This window comes from Alligator sinensis, unplaced genomic scaffold (genome assembly GCF_000455745.1).
Source record: "Alligator sinensis unplaced genomic scaffold, ASM45574v1 scaffold346_1, whole genome shotgun sequence".
NCBI classification, from domain to species: domain Eukaryota; kingdom Metazoa; phylum Chordata; order Crocodylia; family Alligatoridae; genus Alligator; species Alligator sinensis.
In genome coordinates this window covers 568,869-594,312 of record NW_005842765.1, presented here as the reverse complement: position 1 = coordinate 594,312, position 25,444 = coordinate 568,869, and the positions used below count along the sequence as shown (strand labels likewise).

General features: G+C 39.1%; 1 protein-coding gene across 1 annotated transcript in view; it reads right to left on the bottom strand.

Moving 5' to 3' along the window:
• Positions 1-25,444, bottom strand: part of ADAMTS6 (ADAM metallopeptidase with thrombospondin type 1 motif 6) — a 345,170-nt gene that overhangs the window by 101,292 nt on the left and 218,434 nt on the right. Inside the window, exons 12-14 of the mRNA XM_025216768.1 lie at positions 19,312-19,419; positions 9,444-9,589; positions 5,329-5,392 (exon numbers count right to left, since the gene is read on the bottom strand). Of these exons, the coding sequence (XP_025072553.1) occupies positions 5,329-5,392; positions 9,444-9,589; positions 19,312-19,419 (318 nt within the window). The remainder of the gene's footprint in view (positions 1-5,328; positions 5,393-9,443; positions 9,590-19,311; positions 19,420-25,444) is intronic.

Below are 25,444 nucleotides of genomic sequence, written 5' to 3'. Positions count from 1 at the left end.
ATGGCCAATCAAAGGAGGTAGAAAGATTTACTGTTATGTGATCTTAGCATCAGTTAAGAAATGCAAAAATCTAGAACTCTTGGTTCAGAGATGATACCTTTTATTAGACCAGCTAAGAAATTGCAAAAAAAAAATTATTTTTCTGCAAACTTTCAGGCTCACACACCCTTCATCAGGCTCAGGAAAATTCAAGAAGGTAAAAAGTCCCCATAGATAGAAAATAAACCTGCTTGCCACAGAATCCTGCGTCACAAAGACACTCTCATGGACCCAGATGGACAGATTTCCATCTTCAGCTTTCTCTGTGCAAAAATGAAGTTTATTTCCTACCTGTGGGGACTTTTTACTGTCTTTAACTTTCCCAGAGCCTGATGAAGGGCATGTAAGCCCAAAAGCTTGCAGAAAAAGATAGTTTTTTTGTGATTTCTTAGTTGGTCTAATAACAGGTATCATCTCTGAACTAAGAGTTCTAGTTTTTTGCATTTCTTTTTGTCTCAGACCAACATGGCTACCAAATAAATCCCTGTAGCATCAGTTAAGAAACCCAAGCACACTCCTAAACAGAGGACTGAGCTGACCAATGGTGAGATTTCACTTTCAGTTAGAGGAGACTGTACTGTGGACCTACAATTTTTTTTCCTTTTATGACTACCAACATAATCTCTCTCTCTCTCTCACTCAGGTTCAGCTTCATGCAGCTCATTTTCATCTATGAACTGATCTTGCTCAAGTACCGGCCTACTACAACTCTATCCCTATATGCTATAGTTTACATTTGCATATCTGTCAAACCTGCATACCATTTCCTACCTCAAATCTTTGAAAATAATTTCAAATTAATAAATTGAAAAACTCCTGTCTTCCAAAATTTGAGGTGGTCACATACTGATTTCTTCTTTTCTTATATTAAAAAAAAATCCATTTTTTAAAAATATCATGAGTAAATCTCATTTTTAGTCCCCAGTAGGCTATGTATTTCATAGATTTCATAGACGTTAGGGCTGGAAGGGACCTCGGAAGATCGAGTCCAGCCCCCTGACCCAGGGGCAGGAAGTCAGCTAGGGTCAAAGGATCCCAATGAGATAAACATCCAAATATTTCTTAAAGGAGTCCAGAGTAGATGCTTGCACCACCTCTGGAGGGAGTCTATTTCAGGCTTTGGGGGCTCGGACAGTAAAGAAGTTTTTCCTTATGTGTAGCCTGAAATGGTCTTGGGGGAGTTTGTGACTGTTTGACTTTGTCGTCCCTTGGGACACTCTGGTGAACAGGCATTTCCCCAGATCCTAATGCATACCCATTATATACTTATAGGCAGCCACCAGGTCCCCCCTGAGCCTGCCCTTTTCCAGGCTGAAGAGTCCCATAGCTCTCAGCCTTTCATTATAGGGCCTGTTCTCCTGCCCTCTGATCATACAAGTGGCTCTCCTCTGGACTCTCTCAAGCTTTTCCACATCCTTTTTAAATTGTGGAGCCCATACACACACACACACACACACACACACACACACACACACTGATAAACAATATACATATTTTCAATATTTATACACACAGTATACACACACACACACATATATTGAAAATCATGTTAATAAAAATCTTAAATGCCTCTATACAGTATGGGGTAAGTTTTTGAAGTAAGAGGCCTACTGGGGGCTAAAAATAAGAGGTTTACTCGTGATATTTTTAAAAATGGATTTTTTAAATGTAAGAAATTAAGAACTATATATATTTGGTATAACTGGCAAGAATTTTTACCAAAAAGGCCAGTATACCTCAATATAAAAGTTATACCATATTTTCTTGTACACAACATGTACCTGCTAGAAATCAAGGTATTCATTATAATTAAGGAAATATAGTCATAGCAATAACATTGCAGTGCTGCATGTGGGACGCTGTAGCTGATGGCTATGGACACTTTCTCCTTCCACCTGGCAGAAGCTCTTGCTGTAGAAGCAAGAAACGATCTTCTGCCTTTCAAAAACAAGGAACATATCTTATTTAGGGGTATGTTGTATATAAGAAAATATGGTATATAGCTTATGATGCCATAAATCTAAAATATGCATGTTGCATACTTGGTACTTGGTGTACCAATGAAGTTTAATCCTTCATCCCCCAGCTGCTGTCACCATGCCAACTCTAACCACCTATGGGAGAGAGCATCACCTCCTTTGGCTAGTGTCCAACTTACTAAATTCTCTATAACCTCAGGATTATGTCTTTATCTTTATGTCGTTCTCTACCTGTGACTAACAAGTGGCAATTACTTTTACATATCCAGTTTCAATCTTGCACATTAGAACTTACCAATTTTGCTGAAACCCAAGTCTTCGGGACAAAAACCATTGTCCTTCCTAAAACGGGTGATTCTCTGTAGCTACTAACTTTGCTATTTCTCAGTTTAGGCATAATATAGAGGTTCCATATAGAATTTCCTGCATCATTGAGGCCACATTCTAAATGTTTAAGGGAATTGGATGGCCTCTACATCTACTGCAAAGTTTAGGGGAACAAAGAAAGAATATATTTTTGAAGGGGAAAATAAGAAAAGAAAACAGTTGCCCACATTATGCTCAAATGAATAAATGGCCTTGGGAAATAAATTTATTCAAATGAATACATGGCCATCTTACTCATTCCCAGCTAGATCTCAGTGCACCCCTGATTTACCCTAAATTTGTTCATTCCTAAATCAAGCATAATTGGTCAAAAAGTAAAATAGAAAATACTAAAACAAAAAAAATGAAATTAGGGCAAAGGGGAAGAGAAGCAAATAGGTGACAAAAAGGTTTTATTTTGCTTACTGAAATTATTATTTCATAAAATGTATATATGAACATTTTAAATGTAAATGTTTTCATTCAAAAAAGTAGCTGGATTTTTTTTTTACTAGGTCTGCTTGCATATGTTTGCAATAAAGCAGTAACCCTGGGAAGATTTAGAGAGTAGCACTGAAAATAGTGAAATTGTGCAATAGGGTGGTAATTTGAAACTTCTATACTTCTGACTATTAATGCTTCCCAGTGTGTTCTGTTATCTTGTGTCGGTTTATCCCTGTTATAATTCCACTTGATGCCTTATTGATTTTTCTTAATAATTATATAAACAAAAATCATCAATGCATATGAAGGTAGTTTCCAAGTAAAAGGCCAAAGTGATCTACAAAATGATTATGAATAATCTTAAGTTTCAGGTAAAAAAATATAAACTATAAAATACAGAAAATAGGCCAATACAGATTTTTTTAATTGACTGATGAGGCTAAGTCAAAGAAGTCAAAGAACACTTACACAAAATCATCCTTTGTTACTAAAAAGTACTCAGAGATATACTTGGCTAAGCACTTAAGACTGTTCAAGTCAAGTCTTTGGATATGTATAGGCAGCAATATATACTCATCCCTTGGCTTATACCCATAGTAAGTTGAGCCAGGCAAGCCTTCCTCTGATTGCTCACATTGCATTGCAGTGCAAATGTTACAGACCTGTGTCAAGTTGGAACCTGTGTCAAGTTGGAACCTAGGAACTGACTATTGTAGGTATATTTTGTGACAAGTTTTCTTTTCCTCTTAGCTGAAAGGGCAGAAAAGGGGTTAAGTTAACTGTAGATGTTCTGCTCTTGATTGTGGGACAATTGTTTATACTGTTGGGGAGTTGATTCAAAAGATATTTGATAATTTTCTGAAATGTTGAAGCTTGCTGAACTTGGAGGAAAAGGATGATGTATTCTTAACAGATAGGGCAGATACACTATCTGGAGGGTAGGGCTAGGATTCAAAGAGACCTTGAAAAAATTGGAGGTTTGGACCAAAATAAATCTCATGAAGTTCAGTAAAGATAAATGCAAACCCCTACACGTAGGATGGAATAATCCCATATACCAGTACAGGCTGGGGACTGACTGGCTAAGGAGTAACTGCAGAAAAGGACCTAGGAGTTACAGTGGATAAGAAGCTGAGTATGAGCCAACCGCGTGCCCTTGTTGTGAAGAAGGCTAACGGCAAACTGGGCTGCATTAGTAGAAGTGTTGCCAACAGATTGAGGGAAGTGATTCTTCCCCTCTATTTAGCACTGGTTAGGCCACATCTGGAGTACTGTGTCCACTTTCGGGCCCCCCACTGCAGAAAGGATGTAGACAAATTGGAAAGAGTCCAGCAGAGGGCAATGAAAATGTTAAGAGGACTAGGGAGCATGGCTTAAGAAGAGAGGCTGAGGGAACTAGGCTTATTTAGTCTAAAAGAAGAGAAGACTGAGTGGGAATTTTACAGTAGCCTTCAACAACCTGAAGGATGATTACAAAGTGGATGGAGCTAGACAGTTCTCTGTGGTCACAGATAATAAAACAAAAAGCAATGGTCTCAAGTTCCAGCAAGGGAAGTTTAGGTTACATAAAAGGAAAAACTTTCTTGCTAGGAGGGTAGTAAAGCATTGGAACAGGTCACTTAGAGAGATTGTTGAATCGCCATCCTTGGAGGTTTTTAAGACCTGGGTACACAAAGCCTTGACTGGGGTAATATGGTTAAGAATGGTCCTGTTTTGAGCAGGGAGTTGGACTAAATGATCTCCTGAGGTCCCTTCCAACCCTAATTTTCTATGATTCTATATGAGTTATGCCACAGTTGCTACTCAATCACCACATATACACTGACACTTCCTAGGCATGTTTTTATATAGTTTTTAAATTACAAGGCCACAAAGAAGAGGTTGTTACAGTCTTTTAGGCAGTAAATGGTTCTTTATGACTTTTTGCTCTGTATTGGCTAAAAGCTTTTATCTTGATTACATGTAACTATTGTTTTGCCTGCTGTAAATACCTTTAGTTCATTTTATGTTAGTGGGTTTTGGACCCTGTGGTTCTGTGTATTTTTAGTATGAACTAGATGTGTGGTATTGTTAAATAGCAAAAAGATATAGGTCTAAAGAACTCTGGGTATGCTACTAGTATCTGTACTTGAGTTTTCTTACTATGTTACACCCACCAAGCAAAGTGCTGTGTTCTTGGGGAGGGGAAGCTGAAAGAAAGGGTGGGTTGTAGCTTAGCCTTGCTACATACCCATACAGCATAGCCAACTTGCAAACTTAAACCGTGCTCACCTCTATTTGAATGACAGATATAGACATGGGCATTTACAAGTGACAGAACATGTATAGAACCTACATATTAAGCAAACCTCCCTGTGCTACAGAGCCATGAAGTACAACATTCGCTACCTCCATCATTCCAGTGTAGTAAATGAAGTTGAACCAGGATAAGTTTTGTCCATTGACTCCTAGAGATAAAAGAAGCTGATTAACTTTTATACTGGGATGTAGTTTTACTCACATCTGTATTACAGGAGCGATAACGTTTCCTTTCTCCAAGACAGTATTTTCCTCCACCTGAAGGTCTGAAAACACATTCATTTACATGTTGCATAAATATATATATGATTTTTATGCTGTATATACATATATATGTATAAGATATAAATAAATAAGCATATATAATTCTAGGGTGGGATTTTCAAAAGTGATCTAAGCAGGTTTAACTCTTTTCCCATCAGAATGAATAAGAATTTTATCATTTTCCTCAATAGGAATAGAGGTAGGTTAATGCCAAACACTTCAGACTCCCAATTGTATGTAATATTTGCATAAATCCAAAGAATTACAAATTAAAGTATGTACAAAAAACTGCAGTTAAATGACATACCTTTGAATGATTGATTTACTGGCCTTTAAAATTAGAAAAATAATATAAAACAGCCTATATTATATTTTATTTCACTGATTAGATTTGTAAATATAACAAGACTATGTAGAAATTGTCTGTTACAATATTGAAGTATGTTGCAAAAGCTTCATTCTTTATCAACTGAAAATGTGATTCTGTTCTAAATTAGACAGTGCGAAGTTTGTAATAATAAATAATTATAATGAAGCCACACGTGTATTCCAGATTTATAATAATATGACTGAACAAAAATTGACCCATAGAGTGCCCAGTTACATCAAGGGCTTCTTTCATCAAGGAAGACTACCATTGACTTCAGTGGGAGTTGAATCAGGAACCAAAGCATTAACAGGTAACATACAAATTGAAAGTAGGTAAAAATAGAATTTCAGTGTTCCGTTTTATTTCAAAGGATATTAAGGTAGCTACAAATAATTAGAAAAAATACAAAATACAGATTTTCCTACTTTGGCTAGTTTATAATTTACTTAATCAGATGACATCATCGTAAAATAACAGTCATATCACTTGAGGAGATTTAAATTTTATCATAATAGAATGCAAATACCATATTTACCAGAATATAAAATGACACGGATTATAAGACAACCTCACAATAATTAGCTTTTATATGTAGAAATTTAGAAATTTGTTACCTTTTCCAGGTATTGAATTTAATTGGAGGTTTGCCTTGAATTTGTCCCCCTCCCACTGGTACAGCAGAAAAAATAAATCTGGGGGTGGGGTTAGGCAGTCTCCTTGGGCTCTGCTCCCACCAACTTCATTCCCCTGCAGCTCCTTCCCCACTTCCTTAGTGTCAGACCCTGCTCCTTACTGAGCACATGGAAGTGACAAGCAAATTTGAAAATACTGACATAGAAATAAACATACCTGTAGTAACTTGCATATATGGAAGTTACTACAGATACTCATAGACCTACTTCATTCAAAATGGATGCATTTTACTTTTTTTTAAACTATTGCAAGTTTTAGCACAGGTACTCAATAAACACAATTTTAAGCAATACTTTTGTATGTACTTGTATATAGTAAAAATTATGCAAGGTATTAGTTCAAAAGGCTCATGATTTACCATTAAATTCATTGGGCTGGGCCCCAGCAGACACAGTAATGTTTCAAGACATGGTGATCCCACAGCTCAGCTCTACTCAATATGGACATCTTTACACATGCTCAAGGGGAGGGAGAAAGGGGGCGCTTTAATTAAAGTGGCTTTCATGAGCCACTCTAATTAAAGCACCTACAGCATCTCATGTATTCAGTGCCACATACTTCAAAATGACGGTGGGTGTGCTTTAACTAAAGCTTGTTCAACGAGCTTTAAAGAGCCCCCACTGCCATTCTAAAGCACAGGAACAGTGAATACATGTGACACTGAGGCTTGTGGAATGTGCTAATTAGCACACCCCAGCAAACTCAGTTAATCAAGTCTGCCCCAATGTGTTGGGCACATGTAATTAGCACGTGTCAGAGCAGGCATCAGGCATGTGTATAGGTGCCCTATGTATTTATACTCCAAATACCCCCAACAAAGGTTCCATATGAAAAACAGCTCCCCACTCATGACTGGAAACAGGTATTCTTGTCATGAGTCCTGGGATTCTCCAAAAATGTATATGCAGATGAGGTCTGTCTCCATGTCATGGAGGGCAAGGCCACGCTTTTATCATATGCAACAGGCTGAGATAGGGGGTAAAAGAGGGATTCTAGGTAAGTTGTTTGGGGCCCTGTTTGGTGATGTTTGCTAGACATTTAAGGCTGATTAAAAACTGGCCTCACTGGAAATGGGAAAGAAAGGTGCAGCTCAGCTGTCAGAATGAAGAGGAAATTGAAATGTATTCAATGAAGTGGCTCACTATGACTTGACAAAGAATCAGTGCTGAGGGAGACTGTGCTCAGTGGGGACTACCGTATATGTTAGTCAGATGGGTTACACTAACCTAACCTAACCTTATGGTAGGTTCCCATCAGTATGTTTGCCCCATATTGGAACATGCATTTTATAGTTGTGCTTAGCATTGGCTGCATTTAATCAACCTTATATTTGGTTTCCATTTGCTTTTGGCAGCAGTTTAATAATAGGTAATATATTTAGCCCAATTTCCTTATATGTGAATGCAAGATGAGGAGCTTTTTCCCCCCACCCGTGTTGATTGTGGGGGAGACCTTGTGTTATATTCAAGTAAATACGGTAGTATTTTTATTCATTTGCTAAGCTTTGAAATGTTAACAGTAGGAACATTTAGATACTGTGCATTACAATGACAAATGAATTATTTTTCCATTTTACCACTGCCTTCACTGGAAGCAGGATCCAATCAAAAGAACATAATTTACAACTACTTTAAAAGTTATTTTTATTGATGCTAAAAGATGCATTTGTTTTAGTTATTATGAAGTTTTCATAATAGTATAAACTGTTTTTTTATATTTATGCAAATAGCACTTTCAAATTTAAGAATGTTTAGCATGTGTTTGGCAGATATTTCTAGTGCTGAGGGCGTGAACAGCTCATCTTGCACAGTCACAATGTCATAAGCAATATATGACATGCTTTGGGCCATATACTATGGTGACTGGGCAGAAGCAGTTTGATCTACATAGTGCAATGATGAGGTGAATGCAGCCTGACATACAAAAGACCAACATAACAGGCAGAAGTCCCAAATCTAAAGAGAGCAGTAGAGAATGAAGGAGTGACCAAAACTAGGGAAAAATTGTGAGGGAAGGAGCAAAAGAACCTACTGTTTTAAAGAAGACTGATCCTAGGTACACAGGAAATAATGGTGGGGATTGAAATGGATACCGTTAGGCATGACTTGAACAAAAGTAAGGGTAAAAATGTTCCAGCTGCATGGGAACTATAGCTGGAATGAGGAACCTACAAAGCAAACAGTGGTAGAAAAAGCTGAGGTCCCTTCAGCAAAGAGCAACAACAGGGATAAAGAGGCATTTTAGGCTTAAAATGAGAATCATTGACAACATAAAGAAGAGCAGCCACCTGATAAACCTCCTCTGAAACATTAATTAAGACAGAGAAGCAGATGGGGATGATAGAAGCAACAGGACTGGATAAAGCAGACAAACCAGCAAACAACAGGAGCAGCAGGGAAGAAATCAACCTAAAGGAGAGGAGCAGGTTGGCCAAGTGATAGTAATGGTGGGGAAAGGAGTAGTTAAACCATTTGAGGATTCAGTGGATAGAAGCAGCTCAGAAAAAGTAATTACTGTTGGATGAGACAAAAGGAAAATTTACTGTATTTATGGTATTATTAGTCATTGTGATATATATGAAAATCACTGTATTCCAAAAGTTATAAATATTCTGTTATTTTTAATATTAATTAGTAATAGTTATTTTATATTCAGGCAAATATTTGAGACAATCACATCTAAAAATATAGAAGCATATCTAAGGCATAATAAAGAACTTTTGCATAAACAGGAAATTTGAGAAGGAAAGCTTGTCAGTTACTAAGAAATTTAGAGAGTGACTGGCTTTACAGTACATGCATAATGCATACATTTAAAAATGTGAAAGTATGTCTAGCAAGCTTCTCCTGCATAGCTGTTCCTGTCTGCTATTTTGAAGACAAGTGTTGGCACACCAGTGAAACGTTTTTACAGATAACACGTGAAACCACAGTTTTGAATAATTTCCAAATATATCTTTTTGTTGGCTTCGGCTTACTTTAGCTACTTACGCTGGACTGTCACAGTGTCTTATGGATGAGGAGACTCCTCCCCCGCAGGTCCTGCTGCACTCTCCCCATATTGACCACGGACCCCAACCCCCATCTATGCTCTGGGGCCAAGTGCCAAAAGGTACGCACTCTCCCTGATAACACCACTGAAAGATTTCACAGAAAACACAGAATTAGCTTTCAGGCTGATAGAGTTATCAGGACAGAAAAATATAAGGGTCAGGCAATGACCAATCATAGGCATTAGCATTCTCTGTATAGATAACTGACTGATATTTTACCTTTTCTAGCCATGTTTAGGCATTAGTGAAAGTATGTATGATCTGTTAATTATATTTAGTTAAGCCCTGAATTATAGATGACTAAAACACATGAACAGTTTAAGACAAATTTCTTCTTTCTTCTTTTTTTCTTCTTAAGTCACAACCCTACTTGGTGTGTATCATTAAAAGGACTAAAACTCAAATTCTTTTAGACATTAAGATCCATTTTTAAGATCTTTTAAATAAAAAAAACCCACCTATAATTCAACTAATAGCTCAATAATGCAACATGGAAAATTCCCCACTATGGAATTTTTATTATGGTAATTTCTACTTATTTTAAAAAGTAAGTCTGGGTGAAGTTACAATGGAAGAGGAATTTGTTGCTGTATTTCATCTACACTAAAAATTATGCCAAAAGATCAGAGGGGTATCGAAAACCATTATACACACATACTTGTGATATGTTCCAAAACCAAATGAACATGCGTATTGAAATACTGCTCAGATAATAGCTGGACTAATTTAAGCATAAAGCCATGAATCCATTGTAAAAAGAACAGACATTAAAATAAATTATTTTGTAAGTCCAGTTTGACAAATCTTATTTACATCATACAGAGCCAACTCCTATTATCGTTCCTTACAACAAAATTCTGCTTTCTGTGACATGGCTGAAAATTCAAATAACTCTACTGAAACTAAACTGAGTTGCACTGAATTTACCTAGGTATAACTGGGTGTATCTACACGTGCACTTTAATGTGCAGTAGCCTATTTTACCACACATTAAAGCATCACAACAAAAACCATGCTAATATGCTAATTCACAGTAAAGATAGGCTACTGCGCATTAAGTGTCACTAAAAAAGTATGTGCATTTGCTACACTGCATTAGGGCAGCTTAATGCACATTTAGTAGAGTTACTAAATTTAATGCATAGTAGCAAAACTGCATTAATGAATGTGTAGACACTCCCACTGAGATAAGAACTTAACCTTCAACCTTATTCAAGCAAATACCACTTTTCATTAGAAATTCTATGTGAATAAGAATTACATGATGCAGCCATAGTAAACTTACGGTGCTTTAGGTTTTTTAAATAGAGAATTATGTTCTTGAACACTCTATTCTATATCATCAAGCGTGTTCTGGTATAAACAGTGCTGTAATGAAGGAACATTAACATTTCATATTCTTGTCAATAAAAAAAAATACTCTGTCATTTATTCTCATAGATTTTTATTGCACAACATGAAATTACTGATATGTAATTTGAAACAACTCCATTTTAATATATTTTTGTCTGCAAATTTCATTGTTTTTTAAATTTAGAAATCTACATAAATCTACATATGAACACTAAACAAGAAATTCAAAGAAAACATTCCCAAGTGATATCTCTAGTAATATGAAATCTTACTTAAGTTTAACTTTTATGGCAAGATTCACCAATATGTCCCGGCTATTTTACATCACTCTGGAGCACCAGAAATCAGCTAGAGCATACTGGCTGGCTAAATTGGGTTGGACCTGCTTTTCTCTTTCCAGAGGACTTTAAAGAAACCAGCATATACACCTTAGTTTTGTACTCTCTCGTTCTCTAAATTCGATTTCTTTCTCCCACATGCCCCAAACGAGCTCTCTCTTATACAGAGTAAAACAGACAACTTTTGAAAAGAAATATTTAGGGTTATTGCTCATTTTTGCTGTTCTATTTTTTAAACTGAATATTTATCCTTTAGCAGAGGCTGGAGTTACTGAACATCTCTTTCAGGAAAACTCACAAAAATATTCTCTTTCAAAATGGCCATCATCTCTCCATCACTGAGGAAGGTGGCCCCACCTGCTCTCAGGAACAGACAAATAATACTGTTACCTGTGGAGCAGGTAAATGATAAATGTGGGGCGTTTGCAAAAAACAGTCAGCGGCCAATATTCCCAGTGGTTATCTCTATATTGTCAAAGGATCACAATAGAGATCACCACAGTGAAGCATGCTATGCCCATAACAGATGAACAGGTTGCACATTAGGCACACACCAATAAATTTACTCTCTCTTAATGATGTAGACATGCCAGTGAGAACAACAAGATATGACAATTCCTCATGGAAATCTGGTATTAAATCATGAATCTTCCATCCCTGCTGAAGGAGTACCATTTCAGTATGAAAAATATCAGGAATCAATGTGATATATAGATTAAAGCATTTGAAAATTTCATATTAAGATTTTAATTAGGATTCGTAATTGCCAAATTAAGATTTTCATATAGGAGGTATCTGCTAATTCAGTTAGTCTACTGGCTGTCTGTAGGGACCAAGAGGGAATTTTCCTCTCATGAATGCTTTATTGAATGCTGTGTGATGGTTCACCTTCTTCTGAAACATTGGCTGTTTGTCACAGTTAGAGGTGGGAGTTTTGACTGGGGATGCTGCTACTTCTTTCTGCGCTTTGAAACATGACTACCTGGCTGCACTTATATTTCTACTCAGGGAAAAATTATTCACAAGATTTGCAACTGGAAAAAAAAACTATTTCCACTTAGGCAAGAACTGTGGAGATTTTTTTCTATGCTTTACAGAATAAGATATGGTCCACTTTTTAGAATCATCTCAGCATTAATTATCTTAATTATCGTAATACCTTGTCTGCCATCGCAGTGGCAGGCTACTGACAGCAACTTATTCACCTCGCTTTTTGCCTGTGACACACTGTGCAATGTTTTTGCTTTTGTTACTATAGGCTCCTGCAACGTGCTATATATATTATGCAATTGACTGGTTAACTGCACAATAAATTTAGACCAGCCACATGTGCAAAGTAATTATCACATGATAAAAATGACTAGCCAGTTAAAAGAGAGCCAACCAGCTATAAAGTTAGTGCTTGAAAATGTGTAACAACTCTATGGCTAGTTTCTAGCCAGCTTTATTTTGAAAGTGTAGCAGGGCCCCTAGAGTACTTTTGTGGCTGTGTGTGTGTGTGACAAAACTAGAGTGAACATTTTATAGGACTCTGGATCGATAACTGAGAATAAAGGAGATTGGACTTGATGGCCCAAGAGTCCCCTTCCAGTCCTAAATTCCTGTGCTCCTATTATAAATTAAAAATACTTAAAATATAATCTATGCATAAAATTTTAGTGAGGGTTAACTACATGGAAGTCCATTTCTGCCAGTAATGAAAATCAGGATAAAATGAAGTGGGATATCATGTGCTAAATTTAAAACCACTATTAAATTAGTCTTAATTCCTAAACTTAAAGTTAATTAGCAGATTTCTATTTGTAATTTTTTTAAACAAGCCTTATATACTTAAAAGAAATTGAGTAAAAACTTGTCTCAGTTTAACTACGGAACTGCAATTGGTGATTCCATAATGTTATTATACGAAGCTTTATGTCCAATAATTTCAATGAGAAGCTCAGGAGAATGCTTCAACTGAAACTTCTTTGTGTACAGTAGCGGCAGAATCCTATTTCATTTTCCACCCTCAAATGACATTTACTACTGGCAAATGACACTTGCCATTTTTGGCACTTACACTGTTTGCAATCCTACTCCATGTGCAGGGTGGATAAGCAAGCTCAGTAAGCTATACTTTTGCTGACCAGGTATGCAGATCTATACACACATAAGTAGAAGATTGTAAGTCCTGAAACTGGGTGAGCATAAGTTCTGAAACTATAGCTGGGAAAAACCTATGACTCACAGGTGTTAGAGGGGGGTTCCCCACATTAAATCAATGCCTAATGGTTAGGGCCTTCACCCAGGAAGTAGGAGATAAAGGTTCTAAATCTTCTTCAGCTAGAAGCAGGGGTGAATCCAGAGGGGATGCAGTGGTGCAGTTGCACCCCCTCCCCTTTCTGACCACACTGTGGGAGCAACATCAAAGGACTTTTTTAAGTCCCCAAATCAGAAGACTAGTAAGAAGACTAGTGTCCCTTTTCTTCCATGCTCAACAGCAAGTACCTTCTCTTCTAATTCTCCCCTCTACCACCTACTGCTGCCATTGTCTCCAGGGCTAGGGACAGATATTCAAAAAGCCTGAGTCTGAATTGATACAATCTTTGCAGGTTAGTTTAACCTGGCTAGGCTAAATCAGTTTGTAACTGAACAGACATCCCAAAAATGTAGGCACATGCCTGCAGTGGTTCAGGCTAGAAACTGGGAGGTGCTAGAGCAGCCCTCACTTCCCTTCTACAGTGCTGAGCTAAGGCATCATGGCCAGGCCCCGGCAGGACGCTCTGATTAGGAATATATCCAATTTACTTTTGCACGTGAAGACCTGTTAATTTAAATTAGCCCAGGCTTTATTTAAGACAGATCCCTGTTGCAGGGAATTGACAACACAGTATTTATCACCCCTAACTCAGTGTGTATCACCCCATTAAGAAAACAACAGAGGGATATTACCAGTTACCTGCTGATTCTGCCTTTGTCCTGTCTGCCACAGCAGGGACCATAGCCAGCATGTGGTCTGCTAGCTAATGCTGAGAGGTGTCTGTGTAAGGCAGAGGGGATGGGGAATCCCTGTTTAGCAGGGAGTGGGGAGGGCAGGCGGGGAGCAGGGGGAAGCCAGGCAGACACCTGTAGTCTGTGCTGAGCTGCAGCCAGGGAGCAGAGGGGGTGGGCCAGCTCTGCTGTGGAGCAGTGAGCTGCCCAGCCCAACGAGTATGCCAGGATGCTGGGGGAGTCTGGTTTAACTTAAACCAGCAAGGGGTATGAAACAGACATTGCATAAATCAGCCATTTTCAAATTGGTTTATGTGCACTGAACATCCGTTCTGTTACAGGTTTAAACCAGTTTCTGATCACTTAAACTGGTTTATGTGTAATGTCTGTCCCTAGCCCAGATAAGCCAGATGTGGGAAGAGCTCCTGAGCCACTCCTGCCCTACTCCATCTGGGCTGCAAGAAGAGCTGGGATCAGCCAGGGATAGAGGCAGTAGCAGATGATGAGTTCCTCCCCACTGTCCAATCTCCTCCCTCCTCCCCCGTCCAGGACCAGTCTCCCTTACCAGCCCAGGACTAGGCTCAGGGAAGGGAATCTTGCAGGCATGGGAAAACCATCACTGTCTCTGGCTGAACCTGGCTTCCTGTCCAGCCTGGCTGGAGCAGAACAGAAGCAATTCTCAAAAATACCCCTGACCCCCATGTCAGGAAGGACAGCAGCAGCAGCAGATAGGGGGAAAGGGGATGGGAGGGGAGGACATGCCCCTGAGCATGGATGGAAAGGAAAGGGGTGTCAAGAGTTGAGGTAGGGATCCTTACCCAACTTGGGGGCTTAAAAAAGTCCCCATCTGTTGCTTTGCAGTGCAATCTGCCCATGCTGGGGAGAGAAAGAAGTTGGAAGTAAGGGTACAGCTACCCTTGCAGTGCCAGCCACTAATCTCAAATCCCACTTTTCAAAATCCTGGACTATCCTATGCCTAGAAGGGGTTTGAAATTACATCTCCTACTTCTTAACTCAGTACTCTAACCATCAGGTGTTAGGAGGTATCCTCCCCAGCCACCTTCTTGAAGCTGGCCTCCTGTGCAGCCAAGAGAAGAAGATATATAGGCCCAAAAGAAAGAGAGAGTTAGAGAGTGTAAAGGGGCCTTAGCTTTCAGCCTAAAACCTTACTCCCAATAGGACAGAGACTTCCCTGCTGCTCTCAGTCCTTTTTATCCAATGGATACTATATGCAAGGTGCAATGGGTCAGCTTCAAGAGCAGGGCTGGAAGCAGATGTGATAGTGTCTAATCTGCAACCTAGTTGATAGAAAATGTATTGGGACAAGGCAATGTAGGTTCAAACCTTATCTGGGGTGAAAGGGATATAGAACCGGGGTCTCCCACTAGCTGGGGGAGCATCCTAAGCACTAGGGTACTGAGCTAAAAGATATGAAGGGGCCTGATTTCTTCCTAGCAACAATTTTGTGATTTACACCTGGGCACATGCATGCAGAGACGCACACAAACTTGCCCAGAGTGCAGCCTACTGACCACGTTCAGTAGCTGTGTGGATGCTTTGAGAATAAGACTGCAAACTGTGCTTAAGTGCCAACAAATGACAGTTACACAGCTTAGTAAGTGCTGTTTATGGGTGGAAAGTGAAATAGGGATTCTGCCCATTTCAGCTGAAGCATTATTCTGAGCTTCTCATTGAAATTATTATTGGATAAAGAGCTTTATATCATAACAACATTATGAAATCATCAACTGAAGTTTTATAGTTAAAATCGGTATGTATTTTTCACTCTACTTTTAAGTATGGAAATTTTTTTGTAAAGATATTGACTTATCGGCAGCATAATGTGCTATTGATTTAAGGAAAGGAAAGAATAATTAGAAAGACTTATGAATGCAATAATGTCAAGGACATTTTTCTGAGCAAGATATTGTGAGGGGCATAATTGTAAAGCAGTTTTTTTATCAGTAGGTAAGATACAACTCTCTCTATAAAAATATCCCAAACTTTGTTGAGATAGGTGTCTGAAAATAATAATTTTTAAAATGATCTTGTCCTCTGTTGACTATTCCCTACTGCCTATTGCCTATTTATCAGCTTTTTCAGATGTAAGCAAGGCCTGAGAGAAATTTGGGAGCCCAGCACATCCTGACAGAAAGATTCTCCCCAACACCTTCCACTGGAAACAGGAAATAAAGAAATATTATTTGAATTTTATGCTGAAATAAAATGTTTTGAAATAATCTTCTAGATACGATACTTCTACGTTATTTACACACATTCTTACAATTAATATTTTACTACCTATTAAAAAATAAAATTATCTTCATTTTGAACCAGCAAAACTGTATCCTCATTCCCTTCTCTCTTAGGTCCTGGCTGTAAGTTTTGTCTTTATGTGTAAATATTTCAAATTGGAAGAACACTGAGTACTTTGGTAACCTAGCTAAAACAAGTCCACATTGATGGCTAATGAAAAGTCAGCATTTTTAAGCCGTTATAAATGTAATGATAAAAATGCACATTGCCATTTGTTCTGTCTTTTTATTTTACTTGTAAACTCTTTGTGACAGCTTTTTGTTTAAACTACTTATAATATTATGTACACATATACAAAAACGGAAGCCTCAACCAAATCTGAATCAAGTTTCACAGGGACAGGAAAAAGCACCTTTCTGATTTAAAGTGACATTTTGCCAAAATTAAGTCCTTGCATAAAAGAATTATTACAATAATAATGCATTATTCCCTGTTCAGATTCTCAGAAACAGCTGAACAGTTTTTCAGAATTATTCAAAAAAATTCTTCAGTCTGAGGCAGATACTTAATGTGGAAAATTTCAGCCCAAATAGTTAATGTTTGGCAGGGATATCTAACTGATTGAAAAGAGGGTCTTATAATGGAGTGTTATGCAATTTTATCCATCTCTCTCCCAGCTTTGTCAACTAGACATTAACATACACAATTACACCCACTACCAAATTCTGCTCCTATTTGCAGCGTATAGCTAGAAAAAGGTCACCGTCTTACTCAGAGTTTATACCAGTGTCACAAAGCAGAAATTAGTCTCCTGAGTACCTTTGGGTCTGGTTAAGCTTTTGGGAGCAGGAACTGTCTTTTATTATCTAACTGGACAGATCCTAGCACAATAGGGCCAAATCTGGTTGTCAATTTTAGATGTGGATACAATATAAATGTTATTAAGTGATATACAATAGCAAGCCATTAATTTCTTCTTAGTGTATGGTAAAGTAAGCTACATATTACGAAATAATTCGTATTTTATGCCTTTGTAGCTATCAAGAACCATTCATTTACAAGAAGCTTTGAAGCTGGAACCTATGGATAGAATTCTCTGCTGTTTAGTGGGATGGATAGCTTTATCTCTGTAAATAAAATACCTCACCTATGCCTGCTTCTAAAATCCAGAGAGGAATTATTGATGAGTGGAAGTGATGTCTTTTAGAGAACAGAAAGATTATAACTTCTGGTAAATGGACACAGCAATAACGTCTTAAAAAATCTTGACTTTTACACTGTAGTTTCACAATTTTAAACACATACATTGAGGTAAACTGCTCCTTGTCATTGACAAAAAGTGGTGGTTCCAAAATAAACCTAGACCATTGATTTAAGAAAAAGCCTCCTAGCATTTTCTATTACTTTAATAAAAGGTAACATTTTTGTAGAATGTGAAGGTCTCCCTATTTTTATTGGCTAACTGTAAGTGCTAGGTTTTTGTTTTTTTAAATGACCCCTTCAATGAATTTATTTTACATGGTTTACCAGTATTTCTAAACTCAGCATGGAAAAGCCATCAGAATGGTGCTAGGTCATGGGTCCTGAATGAAGCCGTCAGCAAAGATTAATAAACCGTGACAGCTGCCCAAAAGCTTTCATTCTCTGTATTTAAACATCAGATTGCAAGTTGAAATGCAGTGTAATCTTTGTTGAAACTAGCCCAGCAAACATGGCAAGAGTCAGGACTGAGCACAGATGACAGTAGTCATTGTTAGCATTAATCCAGTCTGGAGCAGTAAATTGTAGGGACTCATCTGCAAATGAAGCAATCCCCAAAGAGTTATTAGGAATAATTTAATACAATTACTCTTATCAATTTGAACCAACCTATGAAAAGTGTCTTTTACATATTCTTAAAAATGGATATATGAAAGTCAATTTATTTCAGTATTCTGCAAACAAATGTATTTTAAAATATTTTTCCCCATGTTCCTCTCATAGTTCTGAAGGAATTCAGGCTTTAGTTATGCAATACTTATTCTGATACAAGTCTTTTTTCCATTTATAAAATTAACATATCTTCACTAACCAAATAACAAATGTTAAACTTTGTTTTTTCCTATCGTACGCACTTGCGGACACACAGATATTTATCTCCATAGCCTGCATAAACATGAGGAAAAAAAAGAATAAATCAAGATGCTGTCCCCACTGAAACAACTGTTTTCTACAGAGATCATTTCTACCCATTATATCCAGAAATTTATCAGCTTTTAAGGCAAAATCCTTTTAAAGTGAATATTTTACATAAACAACAGGATTCTATAGAAATAAGTGAGACCCAAAACAGCACTGTCAACAGGAAATGAGAGTTATAAGGATCTCCCTTACTAAAACTATAACTATTTTACATGCTATAGAGTGATTTAGCTTGGATTTAAAAGAATAAAAATGATTTTATCATCTAAAAATATAATAACTTTCAATCTCGAGAGAGAACTTAAGAGAGAATTCATGAGCCTATGATAGGCTCAAAGTTAAAGTAGTCTCATATGGAAGAGTGCTATAACATTTAATAAAAATGAAACAAATAGAATGTTTATAGAAATTACTCTGAAAACATACGAAATTTAATAAAAAATCTTACTATATTTTTTGTCAAGCCAGCCTATAGAATTCTACATCACGGATAATTTCTTTTTTAAATGAATATATATCTTATTTTCTGTTAAATTCTATAGGAATTTTCCATTAGGGTGGAGTTCATTATGCAAATGGATTCTAAATTAGCACATCTGAGTTTTAAAATCTCCTATCCAAGCATAAAAAAATAGCTCTCTCTGGTCTTTCTCTTCTTTCTTTTTCATCTTCAAACTTCTCATAGAACAACAAATCACTTGAACTCACCCCTTTCTCAATGCTCCCTGTCTGGCAGAGAGTACCCTCAGCTGCTGGAATGCTGTTGGTAACACAGCGGTTACTCTTGCTGAGGCACCAGAGCTCTCTACACACTTCCTAGGAAAGAAGGCAGAAGCAAGTTGATCAGAATAACAGTCTAAAATTGTTACCAGTCTTCCCATACACAAACACACACAGTTTTGTTTTGGATAAAGACAATAAGAATGGACTGGATTTTTATATGTATTTAGAGAGTTGGAAAATATTTTGGAGCAATTACAAAGCAACCATGTTTGCCTAAGCATATTATGCCAATAAAATCTGACAATATTGATTCCAGATTATAAAAATGTGTTTCCCTCGTTTCCATGGAAGTGATGTTCTGTCATAAGCAGATGCTACTGCTTAATGCTAGCAGTGTGCTTGATGTTTTCCAAATTTGGTTTTGAAAGCAGTCTTCATGTTTCCTAAAGTATCTTCATATATTTATTTGCCTCAAATACCCAATGATATAGAACTGGATATTCTGTAGTGGTGTGCAAAATGGGCCATATTTGATTTGGATTAAGATTCAGCCCGAATCGGGGACAATGATTTGATTCATTGATTTGGATCACTGTCCCCGATTCAATTCGGCCGAATCCATATCTGAAGATTTGATGCTGATTCAGAGAATCAGCAATTTGGCCACAGACACAGCTTTAAATGTTTTTTCTACATACCTTGAGGTACCAGGCACGACTCATGAACACTGCAATGCTAGGGCAGATGGAGCATCCCACAGGAGCACAGGGGGTGCGGGGCCCACGTGCTTGGCAGCAAGCCTGGAAGTGGACCGGAAGTATTTCCAGTCCACTTCCGGGTATGCCAGGGAGAGTGCTGGGGGGCCCCCCAAGACCCAGGAAGCACTAGTTGCTGAGGCAGGAGGGTGTAGAGGGTCCCCTGTGCACTCCCCAGTGGACCTGGAAGTGGACCAGAATCTGGTCCACTTTCAGGTCTGCTGCTGAGTGCGCTGGTGAGCCCCCCGCACTCCTGTGGGATGCTCCATCCGCCCCTGCACTTCAGCATTCATGAGCTACCTGGTACCTTGAGGAATGTAGAAAAAACATTTAAAGCCGTGTCGCTGTCTGAATCGCCGAATCATTCCAAATCGATTTGGAGGGTTCCGATTCGATTGAGAGAGAGTAAATGGTCTCCTGAGTCAATTTGGGTTTGGAGATTTGGCCACCAAATCAGGCTGAATCTGCCAAATCAAATCAGGGACTGAAGCTGCACACAGCCCTAATATTCTATATTCTAGAATAATATAGCTACTTCTGAAATATGAAAAAGCAATATTTCATCTTTTTTTCTTTTTTTTAAATCATACCAGTTCTAGATTCAAAATACCTACAAGTCATTTGTTTACTGGATGCTAAAATGAAGTATGAAAGTGCATTTGGTAATAAGACAATAATATAGCAAATTAAAGATTTCTTTTAGATTTTTCCGATTTATACATATTTCCATGACCCAATTTTTACAATCGTGCCTCCATCAATTAAATCAATCAGTTTATACCATCATGCTTCCAGTATATAAAAAAAAAAATCAATATCGTTTTTCTTCTATAATACATCCAATTTACTTTTGCACATGAAAACCCGTTAATTTAAATTAGCCCAGGCTTTATTTAAGGCAGATCCCTGCTTCACTTTATGTACCAAACTGACATTTATCCAGCTGTGCAGCTGCCATTTGTGGCACTTACACACAATTTTCATTCTCATTCCACATGTAACATGAACATGTAAGCAGCAGGCTGTGCTCCAACTAGGCAGGTCTGCAGCTCTGCACACACATACCTACACAAGCATAAGACATGAAATTGTAGTTAGGTGAAAACTTACAACTAGGAGGTGTTATGTGCCAGTGGGACAGGCCACTCCCATGTTTTAGTCCAATGGGCTAGCACTCCCCAGGAAGCAAAAGACCCAGGTCTAGGCCCCTCTCCTCCAGAGCAACATGAGCCTACATGTCTCTGACACTATTCTAACTGCCAGGCCATTAAGCATTAGGCATTTCAAAGTTCCTTTACTAGGCCTCATCTTGAATCTTCCCCATAGGCAGCCAAGAAATGGAAATAGGGCAGAAGAATGTAAGCTAGAGGGTGTGTGAGCTAGAGCTCAGTGAGAAGGCTGCTGCTTCTGAAGGAAGTGGGCCCTGGGTTCTTGCCTGCACTCTTGCTTCCAGTGGCTAGAAACTTACACATTAGTCTCTATCTTGTTTATCCATTGAATATTACATGTCTTAGCTCAGGAGGACTGGAGAAGCAACCAGCTAAAACCTGACTTGTGGCCTACTCATTCAACCACAACACTAGGGCTAGGGACAGACATTCAAAAAGCCTGAACCTGAATTGATTCAATCTTTGCAGGTTAATCTAACTTGGCTACACTAAATCAGTGTGTAACTGAAAAAACATCACAGAAATGCAGGCACATGCCGGCAGTGGCTCAGGCTAGAAGCTGGGAGGGGGCAGGGGGCGGGTACTAGAGCAGCCCTCCCTTCCCTTCTATAGTGCTGAGCTGAGGGGTCATGGCCAGGCCCTGGCAGGACACTCTGGTTAGGGATGAGGGAGGGGGTCCCCACCCGCCACGAGCCCAGCAGGGAATTGATAACACAGAGTTTATCACTCCTAACTCAGTGTTTATCACCCCATTAAGAAAACAACAGAGTGATATTACCAGCTATCTGTTGATTCTTCCTTTGTCTGGTCTGCCACAACATGGACCATACTCAGCATGTGGCTAATGCTGAGAGGTGTCTGTGTAAGGCAGAGGAGATGGAGAATCCCTGCTTAGCAGGGAGTGGGGAGGGCAGCCAGGGTCCAGCCAGGGAGCAGAGGGGAGGGGCCAGCTCTGCTGTGGAGTAGTGACCTGCCCAGTCCAGAGAGTATGCTGGGATGCTGGGGGAGTCTGGTTTAACTTAAACCAGCAAGGGGTCTGGGACAGACATTACATAAACCAGTTTGACCCAAATCAGTTAAGTCTGATACTACATTCAACCAGATTTATCTCAAACCAGTTTCAGCCATTTTCAAACTGATTTATGTGCACTGAACATCTGTTCTGTTACAGGTTTAAACAAATTTCTAATCACTTAAACATGTTTATGTGTAATGTCTGTCCCTAGCCTAGGGAATTGGAGTCCTACAGGTTCACGCCCTATCTGGGTGAAAGAGTGCCAAAATCTGAGTCTCCCAGTTTCTGGACAAATACTCTAACCATTAAGTTGTTCTAAAACATGAGATGGTCCTCCTCCTGGACCACAGTTTCAGGACATACTCAGGTACATGTATGTGTGTGTGCGCTTAAAGTACATGCTCATGAATCCACACTGCATTTAGAACAGGATCACAACTATATGCAGAAGTACCATTTAGGCATGTAAAGTGAAATAGGATTCTGCCCATAGGGACACAGAAAAAAAGTCTACCTTTTAGGTTTTCTGGAAAGGGCTGAAGCCTAGGAGTTTGGGAACCTAACTCAAAATCTCTTATAGCTCTGGAATTCTATTCATTTCAAAGGCCTTTGGATCAGGCATTGTATGCAAAACATAATGTGGAATATTTTGCTTTTAAATTAATTGATTGCATTGTAGTTTTTATTGTGTTGGACTGTGAGCTAATATCTTTATGTGGGTAGAAACTAATTCAATTCTAATCTAGATGAACTATCTAAAATTTGTTTATAGATTTTTTTCTCTTGTTAAAGGTCTACACTTTTAAAATTCAAAATCCAAACTAAAGGATTCATGTTTAAAATGACCCAATGTGATTTTTGATAATATAATTATTTTAATGGATCTCTGACATATCGAAAACATGTTCTCATATAGATTCTGTGAAAAAAAATACAACGAGTTAAAGGAAAGAGCAATATCAGTAAATAAAAGGTATTGGTTATATAATCACTCAAAATGCATTGCTTTCCTGAGGAAATGATTGACAGACTTCAAGGCTACACTTTATAAATGCATCTATAATAACAGCTATTAAACTTTGCTACAAACTTTCATTTCTTTGCATTACGCTATCCGTGGAAATATACTGGTAGATATTTATTAGCAGCTATAGTATTTGTTCTTTACTATGACATTCTACTACATAACTGTAATTCATAGACCTTCCAGCCTGCAAAATTCCCAGAGAAGTAATTCAGATCAGCAGAGTACATGGATAGAGAATGTTTGCACGATTAGTCCCCTAGTAAATTGGCTGTCTTATTGGTATAAATATGGAACCTTTAAGGAACCATTTTCAAAGGTACACTGCAATGGAATGCTCCCTACTTGTTGGGAGCTAAGTTCTGAGGCTACAAGGGCTTTTTAATTTTCTAGAGATTTAATTCTAAATATTTTTTCTCAGTTTAATTATAAACCAGATGAAGGACAATTTTCATCATTATTTGTGGCTCTGTTGAAGTAGATATGATTGCTCAGACATCAGATTACTAAATGAATTATGTGACCATTCTTTTCTTCTTTAGAAGAATCATCGCCATATGCCAGATTCTTTATTAAACCTGAGAGAAACCTCCTAGTTTTCAAATTAAGGATTTTTTTCCATTAAATTGTTCATAACATCATGGGTGTTTACTTAAATATTCCCCTTCTGAGTCAAACACAGGCTTTTACCTCACCTGAACTATTTATGTGACAACTTTCATAGATGAAAATACATATTTTCAGATGCATATATTACTTAAAAGAACATGGGAAGAGGGAAAGCAAAGGAAAGAAGTTAAAAAGATATAATTTAAAATATATTTCAAAGATGTATTCATTTTGCATTCATTACATTGTTTGTTGCAAAATCACGATCTGAATCAAAACCATAAATAGTGCCTTAACCAAAACTTCTGATTTGAGTAAGGATGAAAAACTGATGTCTTAACAGGATGCCTTAAAACTTATAGGTTTAGCTTCCCGATAAAGTGTGAGGGCTTGTCTAGTTCATTTCATTTTTTTATTGTCATGTTTCCTGTTACATGTCACTTGAGCAACTATGTAAGCCAGGGCTACTCCACTTATTAGACACCTACGCTAAGTACAGACATTCAAAAAGCCCAAGGTGCAGCCAGGTCAATCTACCCAGGTTTCTCTAAGCTGGGTAGACTGAACTGGGAATGAACACAATGCACATTTACTCTTGGGTGGGGGAGGCATGCAAATGCCTGCACTGGCCAAGCCAGAAGGCAGGGGGTACTCTTGCAAGCCTCCCACAGGGGCCTCTTGCCCCAACCCCACCTCTTCCCTCCCCACACCATCAGCAACCCTGTCAGCAGCAAGGGGAAACCCCCCAGCTGTGCTTACTCCAGTGGGGGGAGCAGGGCTATAGGGTTGGGGGGGCCTCTGCTCCCCCACCGCCTGAGGCTGCCTGGCTCACCTGACCGCCCAAATGGCTCTCAGCCCTGGTCCCCCGTGATGGTGTCAACTGAGCCAGGCAAGGTGGGGGGAAGGGTGGGGAGCACAGGCTCCACCCAGCTGTGCTTACTCAGGCCTGGGGGACTGGGGATGGGGCTGCAGGGTGGGGGGCTCTGCTCCTCCCCATCCCCTGGTGCTACCCAGTTCAGGTGATGCAGGCAGGCAGGAGCCAGGACCAAGAGCCATGCCAGGACTGTCAGCCCAGCTGCTCAGCACCAGAGGTGGAGGAGGGAGGACAGAAGAAACCCGCTCCCCATGGGCTTGGCCCCAGCCCCACCAGACCTGAGCAAGCACAGCTGTGTGGACCCTGCACTCTCCCACCCTTCTCCCCACTCTGCTGGGCTCTGCTGACATGGGCACGCAGGAGTAGGGCTGAGAGCTGACTGGGGGACAAGGGGCAGCAGAGCCCCCACCTAGCTGTGCTTGCTCAGGTCTGGGGTGCTGGGGCCAGGCCCACATGGGGCAGGGGAGATGAACTGACAGTTCTGGTATGGCTCTCGGCCATAGGCGGCATAAGGGGGTGCTAACAGGGCTTACCCCCCACAAACATGGGGCAGTGGTAGGGCTGCAAGGCAGCCTGACCAAGGGCTTCCGGTGCAGCAGGGGTGGGGAGGGAGTGGGGGTGGGGCTGGTGCCAGGGGAGAGGCAGGGGGTGCACAGCCACGCGGGGAGGGGA